We start from the raw sequence: 14,824 nt of genomic DNA on the forward strand, positions 1-14,824 counted from the left end.
AATGCCATAAGCTCAGCGAAAGCCTGCAAAGAGTCAGCAAGAGAGTAGTGACAGGACCTATGGAAAGCATTTTTCTCTATAATCAGTTGCATAGAGAGAATATTTATAAAGCCATTTGAATATTTTGCCTCTGTTGGAAGGCTCTGCAGAAACAAAACAAAAGTTGGCGAGAATCCTTTCCAGATGTTATCTCGGAAAAATGAATGGGAATTGGCCGCTCATGTAATTGCAAATTCAAGCAGCTCGTTATGTATCTGGAGGCCTGATCTGGCCATTTCTGAAATAGAGCAGATCATTAAGGAGAGCCCGACTGGTAGTTTTCCATAAACGCAGGCTGCCAGCAGCTTAAGGCTCTCGCTTCAAACACCTAGTCTCCTGGGAAGAAAATTTGGACCTTCTCACACGGCAAGAGAGCTTCTTTTTGAACAGCTCCTACCTCCTGGGGCTCCGAACAAAGTTCAGGAGTGGTAACTTTTAAAACTAAAAAATGCGTTTACAAAAGATCTGATTTTTGGAAGGTATGTACATACTCTTTCCTATTTATATATACTTATTTATATACATTCCTTCCTATATATATATTTATTACTACATATATATAGTAATAAATGTTTTCACAAGGAGCTTGGAGAAGGATCTTACTGTAATACAATACTGTTTACATGGTATTAATACCAGATATTATCAAACCATTCATTTTCCAAGATGGCCATAAGATTTTGATCATAAAAAGCTCAGACAGGACCAGTTCTTCCCAACTCCTCACAACTTCCAAACGCAATGCCTGAAGAAATGAGTGGCTTTATCTCTGAACTCAGACACAACTATCTGGTCCTCAAAACACCTAATTGAGCTGTGAAACTTGTGTGGCTCATAGCTTCAGGCAAACTAAAACGTCTTCTGGATGATCTGCCTCTTGGGGCTGCAAGGTTTCATGATGTAACCTTTGAGATAGGAGAGCAGAAATAGAAGTATAGGTGGGAGATGCTTGATAAGCTCAACTTAATTGTTGAAGGGAAAGCGTTGGCTCAGCACTTGTCTGTAGGCATTTAGAGATTTATGCTAAGTTACCCATTTATGCTTTTGCAGAGTTTGTCTAAGTAGTGTAAATTGTTCAGCTTAATGCTTATTTAGACATGACTGTGTTTGTCTAGTAAGAGCCTTTTCCTATACCAATACTACATTTCCACTTTGGTTAACATGAACCTCATCCTTTTAAGAACAACAGCAAGCCTTTTCAGGTGGCTCTTTCTTAAGTGGAAGAGTCTAAGTAATGCCACTCGATTTTCCTGCACATCATGACTGTTCCCTTTAGGTACGATTTATCCAGTGTATTTGTAACCTGGGTATTTTTAGTAGCTATAAGGACTCCTTGCTGGTAGATGAAGAAGGCACACGGTGGAACTCAGCATCGGTGCAGTAGAAGTGCGAAGCTGGAGAGCAGCTGTAGCTAACCATACTTGATGGGTGGAGAAAAACCAGCTGTGGCAGAACGGTTCACATAGGTCTTGTGTTCTTTTTTGGGGTGACGTGCTTAGGTAGGTGCTGGTAGTCCTCACACAACTCGCTTTGAGATAGAATGTGTGTTAGGAGTGAATGAGTTCATTCAGCTGAGAGAAGAATAAAGTAAATCCTGCTCCAGGAAAAACTTGGGGTCAAGAATAAGGAGTTGAGAATAAGGATTCTTGGGGTCAAAAATAAGGAGGAATTATGGCAGTTTGTGCAGGTGATCCTTAGTAGGAGAAAGTTGAAGAGAATTGCTTGCCACAACAACCAAGGAAATAGTCGGTGCATCGAAGAGTGGGAACAGAATCCTTACAGGATGAAATGTGTGAAAATCTCAGAGGAATAGGTCCCTGCATCCTGGGAAGGAAGCAGTTTAAAGAGGAAGGGACAGCAGAAAGGATTACTTTCATTGGTAATGATATTTGACCGACCTTAGTTTTAATAGAAACCAAATCTTTGTAAGGATTTTTCATTCTCAGTGTAGCTTATCTCAATTTCTTTTTCTTGGGCAATAATACCATTTTCTCATGCCAGATAGGGTAAATCCCTGTCACAGGGACTGTGATAAATTTGTACTTTATATACAGGGAAGCATAAATATTGCAATATGTGCATATAAAAGGTGTAGAAAGAACACATTAATTATGGAGATGGAAAAAAAAGAGTACCTGGATAAATTGGAACATGTAGAATTTTTAAAGTGCTTGCTACCTTTAAAAAGTCATCACATTTCATTTTAGTGTTACAAATGCTTAGTAATTTTTCTCTTATTTTTTAACAGACTCTGAAGGCAGATCCGGAAGAACTGTTTACAAAACTGGAGAAAATTGGTAAGGGCTCTTTTGGTGAAGTTTTCAAAGGAATTGACAATCGGACTCAGAAAGTGGTTGCTATAAAAATTATTGATCTAGAAGAAGCAGAAGACGAAATAGAAGACATCCAACAAGAGATCACAGTGCTGAGTCAATGTGACAGTCCATATGTAACTAAATATTACGGATCCTATTTAAAGGTAAGATGCTCACAGTTGATGGTGTTTTGATTTTACCAGTAATTCTTTTCCAAGTTCTCCAATCGTGCCTATTTTCAAGGGCAAGGTTTCAAGCAGACCTTAGCTGAAGAAAAATCTATTTTTGTTCTTTCAATTTTAAAGAAAGAATGTGTTACTATATTTTTGGACAGAATTTAATGGGAAAAAAGCATGTCTTGCCACTTCTGTACAAAAAGAATTCATTTAAATGACGACATCAATTTGCTGAGCTCCTTCTAAGTAATATGTGTAGATTTTCCTAATATTAGGAAAATGTAACTCCTTAAACATTGGTTACGTTCAGAAAACTATTACCCAAGTCTGTATTTAAATAGTCAAAACATGAAAAGCAATGCAGGGTCAGCTGTTCTGCAAAACTTGAGTTTTTTTATCAAGGTCTGCTGAGTAGCAAAGTATAGGTTGCTTTTCTAAGGAGGCTGAACCAGCTTTGATTTGAATGCTGTATAAGTCAAAAAAAAAAAAAAAAAAGTTAATCTACTAACTCATTAGCGAACAGCCCATTCGCCATAATTTAAGCTAATAGAAGGGTTTTCCATTAACTGCTTTTTGGATCTGCTTCCCCTCCATCCTCCCTGAGATTTTCCTGAGAACTTCAGATTTCAGGATTTCAGGGTTCAATTTTGAGTGTGCCAAATAGGTGATTTTTTTTTCCTTTTTTTTTTTTTTTCTTTCTTTCTGGTGGGGGGTGTTTTTAATTGGCTGGCTAGAATGGTTTGTTACCACTAACAGGTAGGGAAAATATCTGGAAGCTTTTGGTGCTACTTTATTTCTGTGGTCAGACTTTGTGTCCCCCATCTGGGCAGCTCTTTTTTTTTTTTTTTTTTAACAGCTGACAAGCTGGTTAAGAGACTGTGCTCTTGAAAAGGTTTGAAATTGAGTAGGCAGAAAATACTTCTAAATTAAATTTCATTCTGCTTTTGTGGAAACATTCTACTTCATCAGCAAAGATGTGAAGGTTCTGGAAGTGGGACTCCTTTTATCTCTGGATTTCTGAGATTACCAGTTGGTTTGCAAGGACAAAGGACTGTTTATCTGAATCCAGGAGATGCCTAACTGAAGGGGCAGACGGTTTGTCCTTTCGTCCTTGTGCTTTGAACCTGTTTGCTTGGACAGTTTATCACTGAAGGCATTGTAAATGGTTTCAGCCCCGATAACCTGTCACCAGTACTGTACTTAAGTTATGTATAATTCAGGTCTCAGAGGCATCGTGTTGTGGTTTAACCCTGGTAGGCAGCTTAGCACCACGCAGCTGCTTGCTCCCTTCTCACCAGTGGTGTGGGGAGGAGAATCAGAAAGGTAAGGGTGTGAGAACTTGTGTATTGACATAAAGAGAGTTGAACACGTAAGGCAAGCAAAACCGAACAAGGAATTCGTTCACTACTTCGTATTGACAGGCAGGTGCTCAGCCACTTCCAGGAAAGCTCTTCATGCATAATGGCTCCATGAAAGGACTCCAAACACTCCCCCTTCCTCCTCCTTTACCCCAGATTTATTGCTGAGCGTGATGCCACATGGTATGGGACACCCCTCTGGCCAGCCTGGGCCAGCTGTCCTGGCTGTGTCCCCTCCCAGCTCCTGGTGCACCCCCAGCCTCCTCACTGGCAGGGCAGTGTGAGAAGCAGAAGAGTCCTTGGCTCTGTGCAAGCACTGCTCTGCCACAACTAAAACATCACTGTGTTATCACCACTATTATCATCATAACACCATACAAGCTACTAGGGAAAAAAAAAGTCCATCCTAACCAAAACCAGGATACATCAGGAGGCACATGATTGACTATAGTAAATTAAATGTATTTTTCATCATAGCTTTTATTACTTTCTTGAAACTTATCAGTCCAGGTTTAGTAGTGAAGCATGTCTTGTAAGAAAGGCAGAGATTTGATTGATTGATTTATTTCCTTCTGGACTGTATTCCTGCTTCAAATCTTTTCCTTCTACAGGAGAAACATCAAGATCTTTTAGAATGCAAGACAAATGGTTTGAAGTTTGATGGGAATTCTACTTAGTAGTTTTCACAAAACACAGTGGCAGTGTGGCAAAGAGCATCCAGTGTCCAGTTTTGAACTGAGCGAATGTCAAAATTTTGTGAAGGTAGAAAAAGCAATAGTGTCCTTTATATTTTAAGTGCAGTAGTCTGAATTTTCCAACTTGATGTGTAGTTCCCCAAGATGCTGCACTAACACTGGCTGTATAAGATTCAGTTACTTCTGAAAGAAAGCATAGCTCTTTCTAAATGTCCTGCTGGTAACCCGTATTCACTACTTCAGTTCATTGTGAATTTATATTGTTTTCCAAGACACTTCGTGCTACAGAACTTTTGGTCTTCAAAATAAAAAAACACCTTTATTTCTGCTGTCAAAAATTAACATGTGGTGTTCTGGTGATGCCGATGTGATGAAATCTTGTGAAGGAAACGTTATGCAGTTGCATTAGCTGTTGGAAGTAAGAGTCAGATCTATTATTGGGTAGCAATGATGTGTCATCACTAATATAGATGTGCTTAAGAAGGAACATATTAATGTTTAAATGAATTGGTTAATAGTCTTGGCTGGGAATCCAGGTTTATTTGCTTCAGATCTTTGTTGCCTGTGCAAGCTGAGATTGCCATATTTAAGGAAAGGTCTGACCATCTTTTAATTCCATCAATATCCATGAGATTTTAGGACTAATTACAAGAAAGACTTTAGGTTTTTCCTCACAGAATGATACTCCTTGAAGTGATCAAGCAGAAAAACCTAAGGTCTTAGGGCATGTTGCGTGCCACTGCAGCAATTATTATTCTTTAAAGCCTGTGCTGGGTGATGAGAACTGGCCATGTGTCTAGTGGATCATGGGCAGAAAGAGGAGCTTTTTTGTAGAGAAACGTTAAATTGATTTTCTGTGAATTACATTTGACAGGCAAATAATGATTCCAATAACAATTATGCTCTATCTTTCTCTCTCTCTCTCTCCCTCTCATTTTCTTTATTCTTTGTGCTCCAGATCAGCCTTTGTTTCCTCGGGTTTCTTACACATCCTTTTGTGAGCTGAAGAGGTGTCTTTTATTATGTAATAACTTTTTTTTTTTCCCTCAAGTATTCCCATGTCAATTGTTAAGTAGGAATAAGTAGCTTTTATGAGAACTTTCTGGTATTTATATTGTTATAACCAGTTTGAAGGCACCAGAAAAGAAGTATTTCTGTCCCATCTGGGACTCTGCAGACCCGATGATGAATATTTCATGTCCCTTTGTAGGGAAAGCTTGTGGAACTGCAGAAGACCTGTTCTGACATCTTCTTAAAATCTGTCAAACATTTTAAAGGTATTCTCTATTTTCATTAAGGGTGGTTAACGTGATGGTAATACCATGAAAACTTATATTTTTGAAGATTCTCCAGGTAGCTGGAATGTTTAGGTAGTTTTTCTTTAGTTTATAAACATCTGAATCATATTTCTTTGAGAAATCTTTCTTGTACTGCTCTTCGTTCTCTGTTATTCAATGCCTGCTTCAGTTCAGCTACATGATTATACAAGCTAGTGTGTTAAGGGAGCTGTTGCTTGAAATTTTAGAAGGCTTGTATAATATTGCTGTGCGTGCCTGAGGCCTCTTACTGCTGTCGTGATGTTCGTGAGAATAGCTCGTCAAGCTTTTGGTGTCTCCAGAACAACACAGATGTGGAAGTACAACTAAAAATGGGTGGTATCTCTAATGAGTTAATGACAGTTGCTGCGTCCTAGAAATACTTGTTTCTAAAAGTGGTTTTTAGCTATGCTTTTCAGAGCAGTGTGATGTACCTTGCAAAATTTTCTTACTTTTTTTTTTTTTAATAATATATATTTTGAGTTCATCTTTTCAGGAACATACTTACTTTATAGCATTTTTTTATATCCAGAGAATAAGCCATATCTATATGTGTGAAGTATTAACTTTAACATGGAAAGTGAGACTTAAAAAACAGCTTTCTGCTTACATGGAGCAAGTCTTCTTTCTCTCTAGGTTTTATTGTTGGAGGTTTGTGTGTAATTGCTGAGTTTGTTTAAATAGAGCTATAAGCAGTAACGAAGTGGGTTGTGAATATAAATTAATTTGAGGAACGGCTCCTTGTCAGAAACCCCGAAGTCTTTATATAAAACAGAAATGCAAGTACGAAGGCCACACTTCAAAATATGGTATGTTCATGTTCCCACTCTATTAGCACAAAGGGTTTTTGTCTGTTTCAGGAGGTCATAAATAATTAGATGGTTGCTCTTGGAGCATATCACAGCAACATGGTTTATATGGGTGCATATATCTAAAGGGACTGACTCCGTATCTGCCATGGTGTGTTAAAAACCTATACCAGTGCTCCTTTATGAAGTAGGCCCTAATGAAGTGGGCAATGACTCCATTCTCTCTGCTGTGGGGGCCATATCTGTTCTTTAATCTCTTCCAAATGAAAGGTTCATCTGCTCTGTCTGTGATCTGATTAAATGCTCCATACAGAGGAGTATAGCTCATTTTAGATCCTTACAGAACTAATTTATGAAACCTGGCTGGGTCTGTTGCCTTCTTTAGATTTTAGGTAACAGCATCCACTGCTTCCTTTGTAATGGAGTAAGGATTCTCTGCATTTCTTGTCAATCTTCTTATTTTTAAATTATCTAAAGTTATTTTCCATCTCTTCTCAGTTTTGCTGTACTATATCTTTTTAGAAGTATTGCTGTGCCATTTATTCCAAAACTTCTTTCTCTGTAGGAGCTAGCCAGCTCTGCTTTCTGCATCTTCCTCTGCTTCACCAGCTTTTCAAGAGCTTAGATTTGCTTCTAAAGTAGTTCCTCTTGTCCTGTTCAGTCCAAGCTGTTTGGAATCTGTTTTAATTCCAAGATGGAGATGCCTTTCTGAAATTTTTTCTTCAGCTGTGTTAGTAACGTTAATCATTGTTTTATTGTAACTTCATAATATTTTCATATTTCTTTTGTCTTGGATTACTACTTAGAAATGTATTACTTTCTGTTATTTTGTCCTTATATGATTGAAGAATAGTTTTGGATAATCTTGACCCTTTTTTTTTTTTTTGCATATATGTGTGTTACTCAAAGCCAAGCTTAATATATGGATAAAAACTGAGATGTACATGTTCATGTATGTATACGTACATATATAATGTGTGCGTATATATATATATATATATATATATGCGTATATATATATGTAGTCTTTTAGTCCCTGTCATAGACTTCTCTACAGATGAATGTAATGATAGAGCAAATGATCACTAAGTAGTTTCAGCATTCAATATAAACAGATACTAGTGATAGAAAACCAATATTTACCTAGTTCTATAATGTATTTAGAAAAAAATCTCTAAGGTCATGTTTTTTTCTTGCAGATGTATTTTTCTGGCATGCATTATAGCTTTGGAGATGCCCTCTTTTGAACTGCTTAAACTGGATCCAGTGAGACCCAGACTTCTGGTTTATTTCCTCCTTCTTTTTACCTGGAAAGCTTCGCATTCTGTAAAACTATTTAAGAATGATTAAAAAAGAAATCTATAAAAAGAACTGACAGTGGTAAGAGTCTTAAAGGCTAGCTGATGATGATTTTTCTTTTACTTTATACCTGCACCAGTAGTTACTTCTATGTCTTGTTATACTACAATTACAGCTCTAAGTCAAACTGTCATTCATACATATGGCAAGAAAACAGAAAATAGCTGCTGGTTAACTTTTATGAATGACACGATATAGCCTTGAAATAAAACGTGCCACTTCTATGAAGTTTGGTTAACTGGGCTCTGTAGAACAACACGCTCAGGTAAATGAAGTCTAGGAGCATATATTTTTGAAAAGCAGTGATTCTGAAAGTGAGGTATAGTTTATTTTAGACAGTCTGATGAACATGAGGTCTGTAAGTAACGCTGTAGCTAAGCCAAAATAAATCACGTATTGGCTAGGGCCTTAGTGGAGATGGCATCAGTGATTCCTGAAATAACAATGTCTAGTTCACTGCGGGGCTGGAATGCGTTCAATGGAGAGCTTCAGGAACAGTTTGAGGTCTGGAAAGCCCATATTCCAGGGACAGGCTGAAGTTCAGCCTTGATTTTTATCCAAGAGAAGGTTGGGAAATGGCTTATCTGGACGTATGGAAACTTACCCTTGTTGAAGTGCTGATGGGTCAGTGCTTTCTAACCTGTTGTACCAAAACAGGACAGGATGCCGTGGATGAATGGCCAAGCTAAGCGAATTACATCTAGAAATGACGTGTACTTTTTTAAAGGGAAGATAAAAGCTTGCATACCTCAGTAAACTCAAGGTGTTAGAGTGCATATGTTGAATATTCTTGCCACGGCTACTTACATAACGTAATGTTGAATGCAAGTATTTATATGTGACTTTAACATGTTTTATGTCAGCATCCTTTTACTTTACAGCTTTAACTGGCTTGCTTTAACATTTATGAGCATTTTTGAACTGATGTGACCCTAAGTGAGTGTGTTAGGAACAAAATGAGGCACGACTCCATGTGAGGCAGTTTGTGTACAGGTATTCTTGCTTTCCTTCCAAAGCCCCTCATAAACCCCTGGTTCTCTCCTGGCAGAGGAGTCGGACAGGTGTCTGTCCTCGCTTGTCCACTGTAAATGAGAAAATGCCATCTGCCTGAACAGCCCTGATAGAGGCAAGAAGGGAGTTTCTGGAACAGTTCTGCTAGGCTTTCAGGTCTGGGTGGAGTACCTATTTAAAGAAGATGTTGAAAGCTTCCATTAACACAGCCCATAACAGCCATAAATAAGACAAAAGCAAGAGTCTATGAAAGAACCTGTACATTCTGTTTCTAGCATGGGTGGTTTTATGCCGAGGCCCTGTTCACACTGAAAATAGTTTGCTCCCTTCAAATTTCAGAGTTGATTACCTTGCAAGTCTGAACCTTAGTTGCCTATAGTCTCTACTACTTGTGTGCTTGCCTGTAGCATTTTCTTGTGCTCTTTAAAGAGAAAGGAATTGCTCATTTGCATTGTCTTTATTCAAAGGTATTATTTCTATTTGCGACTCAAATTTTTTGTTCCACTACTTTCAGTGGTCCAAGAGATTCTTATTTCTGGAATCTAATGTAGATATTATTTTTTTTCTGAATCTGTGAAAAAATCTATCTAGTACATAGTGACTTCAAGAATTTTTCCTGTTTATCAGTGTAATCGTTTCTGAACTGCTACACTTTTATGGGTAAATAATTCTTACTGTACTGGCCTATTGAGATTGGGAGGCATCACTAGTATATCTGAAGGCAAACTGAGAATTTGTAATAACCGTATTTCATGTTGTCCAACAGCTAGGTACTTAACCATGTTGTTTTAAATCAAATTTTAGAAAGCTCAATGTAAAATACTGTCTCTTGGAAGTTATATGTGTCGTGCTTGTTGTGATAACCCTTGAAAGCTCCATAATTTCACATTTTGATACCTGTTTTTAGGCTGGTCTCACAGCTGGTTGCTGCTGAAATAAGCAGCAACAGCATCTCATTCCCATCCTGCTTTCAGGTTCCACCCCTTCCAAAATCACCTCTTACGGATTAGCCAGACAGGTGGTGTGGATTCAAGGCAAAAAAAGGTGGAGGGGGTGAGCCCAAAATTGGGAGGCTAAGGGAGAGAGGGATCACTTTTTTTGGTAACAAGCTTTGTTGCTTGTTGAAGCTGTAACAGGAAGCCTCATATTTAGCTTGGCCATACAGATCAGGATGACTTAGCAGTGTTTTTTTAACAGCGTATAACATTGCTTGACATACGTCCTTTTGTGGTGTGTGGTAACTGCTGGCCTGTGAGATATCTGAAAAGGGAATGTTATTATGGCATCTAGGTGCGAGCTTTGTTCGTCTGCTGCTGCAAGGGGAAATCCAGCTCTGCCTTGTGACTCGCCGCTTCCTCGCTCTAGCACCAGCACCTTTTTGCACTTTGAGTGAAGAGGTTCAGCTCAGTGAGTAGGCAAAACTAATGTTTATTTTATTTTTTTTTAAAATAGGGGGTAGTGGAGGAGATCGTAGGCTGTTTTATGGACACACACTGCCACTTCATTATTTATGAAATCTCTTTAATCAGCCAGCAGTAATGCTGGTGTGTGTATTGCCCAAAGAGGTCTCCTGGAGGATGACCACCAATCTATATTGATCTTATGTTCTTGGGTGCCTATAGAATGTTTGCCATGTTGATTATAAACTTCTCTCCACCATAATCTTGTGTCATAATAGTTATTATGTTTGTCATATCTTCAGTGTTAACACTAGGCAGTTTTTATTGCTCAGTAAATTTTCTTTTCCTTCAATATCTTAGGGCATTTGTACAGCTCTTCAGGCCAAATGAAGCTTAGGTCTTCATGTGGTTCGAATGGAGGCGGTTGTGTAAAAGGAGAAATGTCACATTCTTCCCATGTGTAAAGGAATAACATCATGGCACGTTACGGAACAAGTTAATAAACATATTAAAATGCTTGAATGTATAGCTATCAGAAACTGTTATTTGAAAAGTAGCTTAGAAACTCAGAAATAGTGAACTTCTCAAGGAAAGTCCCACAGTGAATAAATAGGTTTGTGCTGTGTTAGTTCTGATGAAAAGAACTGTGATGTTTCAGGAACCAGTGTTTTCAACTAAGCTCTTAAGGTTTGTTTCTCTATTTTTTTCCCCCGCTTTTTTCACCATACTAAGAAATTCTTAAGCCTACTACGTAACAACAGTTGGGGGGGGGGGAAAAAGGTCATTTGGAGATTCTGAGGCTTTTTCCTGCTCTGCTTTCTCTAACAGCTCCTTGAAACAGCAATTTGTACAAAGGAAATGCAAACACAGGGAGGAAGGCAAAATGGAAATGAGGGGTGTGAATAGAGGGTGGTTTTAGCAGTAATTAGAGGCCAAAGGAAGTGTTGTTTGAGAGGGAAAGTGGAAATTACGTGTTTTACAGGGATTGGAGGAATGAGCTTGGCAGAAGCCTGGGTTGAAGATCCCAGCCAATTTTAGGGCTGATAAATACAACTTCATCAGTAGCTAAGGGTTTAGAAAAAGGATAGGCCTATGAATATTCTGTAAAAGGAGCAGTGGGGCTCAGTAATAACATGAATACATGAGTGAAAAGGAAAAGAGAAGTAAAGACTTAGAGGCTGCAGAGCAGGGATGCAAAAGATCCAGGGAGTTGTACACACAAGTGGTAGGAAGGATTAAACTGATGGGTGGATTGATATTTCTACAAAGGAGAAGAAAACTTGAGTTGTACCTCTTATTTTCAATTTAATTTGACTTAGTGGTAAGCAGGAACAGATGGAAGCATTAGAAAAATTGTTTTCTGGACAATGGAGGTGAAGGAGTTCCTGTGTGCCTTATTTTGTCTCTTGGAAGTTTGTTTCTGGTCTAGAGCAGGTGGTAATTTGTAAAAGCTGAGTGTAACTGATAGCAGCTATTGCAGTGAAATAGGTCTAAGGTACTTATGTGCTAATAAGGTGGCATTTTGGTGGACTTTTTTTAGCTAATTCCTTTTTATTCATTGGATGCAAAGAAGTTCACTTGCTAGTTTTACTTTTGTTATAATGCTGTTTGCCTGGAGGAATGAATTCTGCAAACTAACGTTGATATACTTTTGCTTTCAATTTCTTATTTTGGGACTTTGTCAAGTTTTAATAATCACTTGGTGGTCTTCTCTGTAAAATTCAGCTCTGTATAGATTATGATTTGATTATGGATCATTCACTCATTGATCTTTGGGAAAAGATCTGCCACAGATTGGAGTTATTTCTTTCCCATTAAGTATGGACTGGGTAGGCATGGTTATGAAGTAGTTTTTTGCCTGTTGGACAGGGAGGAAGGGAATGACTGTTGTCAGCCACACTAGGGGTTAAAAAAGCTTAACAGTTAAAAGTGTAATGGGTGTAAGCAACGTGATTTTTCACCTGCCACCCCCACTTTTGAAGAGGTAAGAGGGAAACTGGCTATAGATGAGTGCAAAATGGAAGAGTATGGACTCCTGTACACTTAGTGTTCATAGAACCACAGAATGGTCTGGGTTGGAAGGGATCTTAAAGATCACCCAGTCCCACCCCCCTGCCATGGGCAGGGACACCTCCCACCAGCCCAGGCTGCCCAAAGCCCCATCCAGCCTGGCCTTGAGCACCTCCAGGGATGGGGCACCCACAGCTTCTCTGGGCAGCCTGTGCCTCACCGCCCTCACAGTGAAGAACTTCTTTCAGATATCTAACCTAAATGTAACTTCCTGTAGTTTAAAACCATTTCTCCTTGTTGTATCTCTACCTTTCTGTGTAAAAGGTCACCCTCTGTCTTTTTTATAAGCCCCCATTAAGTCTAGAAAGTCTGCAGTGACATCTCCCCAGAGCCTGCTCTTCTCCAGGCTGAACATCCCCAGCTCTCTCAGCCTGTCTCCACAGGAGAGGTGCTGCAGCCCTCTGAGCACCTTCATGGCCCTCCCCTGGCCCCGCTCTGACAGCCCCACGCCCTCCTTGTGCTGTGCCCCCAGGCCTGGACGCAGCCCTCCAGGTGTGGCCTCCCCAGGGCAGAGCAGAGCAGAGCAGAGCAGAGGGGCACAATCCCCTCCCTCCCTGCTGGCCACCCCTCTGGGGGTGCAGCCCAGGACGCAGTCGGCCTGCTGGGCTGCAGGCACACACTGCTGCTTGTGGCGAGCTGTTTGGCCACCAGCACCCCCACGTCCTTCTCTGCAGGGCTGCTCCCAGTGAGGTCTTCTCCCAGGCTGTGCAGTGTTCTGTAGAAGTGGTTACCCACTGCTTTAGAAAGTGAAATGTGAGCAGTTCTCTACTTGTGTAAGTTTTTTGTGCTTATTAGCTAGGAACCGGTTTTGCAGCTGCCACAAGAATTATGCGTCTGTTTGCTTTTACTACAGCACAGTTTGGGTTTGGTGTGAGCTAAGGTTGCCCATCAGCTTGGGGCTTTGGGGAATCATGTGCTTAGTATGACAAGCCCAGGCTTGTGACAGCTGGGCTGTAAGGATGCTGCTCTGTGATGGAAGGGCATGTCCCCAGGAAACACGCCAGGGAGCCTGAGAATATGGACACTGTTAGGGATGACTCAGGCGAAGGGAAACACGGAGCTCGTGGCTCTAGCATGTTGGGATGCTAACACAAGTCTGCTAAATCTAAGTGTTGTGCAAAAGGGATCTTTTATCAGTGCGACAGAACTTTCATTGTTGTTTTTTTTTCCTTTTTTTCCTCTAGCAAGTGGCTCTGCAAGCTGTTAGACTAGCGTACAGCAAAAAGAATGCATTTCGGGATCAGTTGTATACTGCCATGGTATCTGCAAGAGGTCGTGGTTGAAGAGTGACTGCTGTGTTAGGTTGTAGGATGCATTGCCTAGTCCTCATGTCTAGAAATGATAATCCTCTTTTCCTTGGGATCTGAACAAGGCAGGAATTCCAGTGTGTTGGAAAATGATTCCAAAGGCAAATAGCATTTTTTTATACAATTATACATACATAATACTGTCCCCTGAGGGTGCTGTTCTGCTTAGTCTGAAAAATCACATTGCCTGTGTTTTTTGTGGAGTACACAGTGTCCAACAATTCTTCTTTCTCCTTAGTCTCTGTTCTGCGTTGGCTACCTGGCAGATGCGTTTATTTATTTTTTCCTTTGTGGTTGAACGTTAGATGGCTGACAAACCTTGATTAAAGGACATAAATGCGCCACATGCAAAACCACAATGATTTCTTTGATTGCAGGGACCTTTTGGCCAGCTTGCATAAGGACTTGTGTTTAGAAGAGAACCTTTGGGCTCATCTGTATCTCCCTCCCCTCAAAGGGATGGCAGCCCGAGGACAGCTAGCATTCATCCTGACGCCAAGAGACTTCAAAGGAGGTAAGCGCCTCAGAAATGCTCCCCAGACAAAATACACTCATCAGCCCTGCACCCCAGCGTGGTAATAATCTTCAGTACAGCATTACCATCTCTTAAAGGTTTTTGTTCATGATTCCTTCATGAAAATCTTTTTGAGAACTCCCTGAGGCCTCATCAGCTGGTTGCAGAGCCCCATTAAGATTTGTGAAGATACGCATCTCTGTCAGTAACCCTGTCCATTTCTGCCCTCAGTGTAAGGCAAAAAGATACTTTATACTTCTTGGGTTTGTACTCAGACGTATGCTCCCCTCCATCCCTTGTTTTGTCTTCCGTACTTTGGATGAGATTCAAAACTTGAGCTTTTCTCAATGCACGATCCTTAAAGATAAAGTTGGGGGGAGGAGGGGAGAAGAAAACCACATGTTTGCTCCACATAAAATACTTTTTTTTTTTTTTAATGGATCTCCAAATAATTA

The 14,824-nt window shown here is 39.9% G+C and overlaps 1 protein-coding gene across 2 annotated transcripts in view; it reads left to right on the plus strand.

The window, feature by feature from the left end:
* STK24 (serine/threonine kinase 24) overlaps nt 1-14,824 on the plus strand; it is a 52,326-nt gene that overhangs the window by 9,717 nt on the left and 27,785 nt on the right. For both annotated transcript variants that reach the window (XM_038173457.2, XM_027443372.3), the window contains one exon: nt 2,288-2,518. In XM_038173457.2, the coding sequence (XP_038029385.2) occupies nt 2,288-2,518 (231 nt within the window). The remainder of the gene's footprint in view (nt 1-2,287; nt 2,519-14,824) is intronic.

The sequence above is a fragment of the Anas platyrhynchos genome, chromosome 1, assembly GCF_047663525.1.
Source record: "Anas platyrhynchos isolate ZD024472 breed Pekin duck chromosome 1, IASCAAS_PekinDuck_T2T, whole genome shotgun sequence".
In the NCBI taxonomy this organism is placed as follows: Eukaryota; Metazoa; Chordata; class Aves; order Anseriformes; family Anatidae; genus Anas; species Anas platyrhynchos.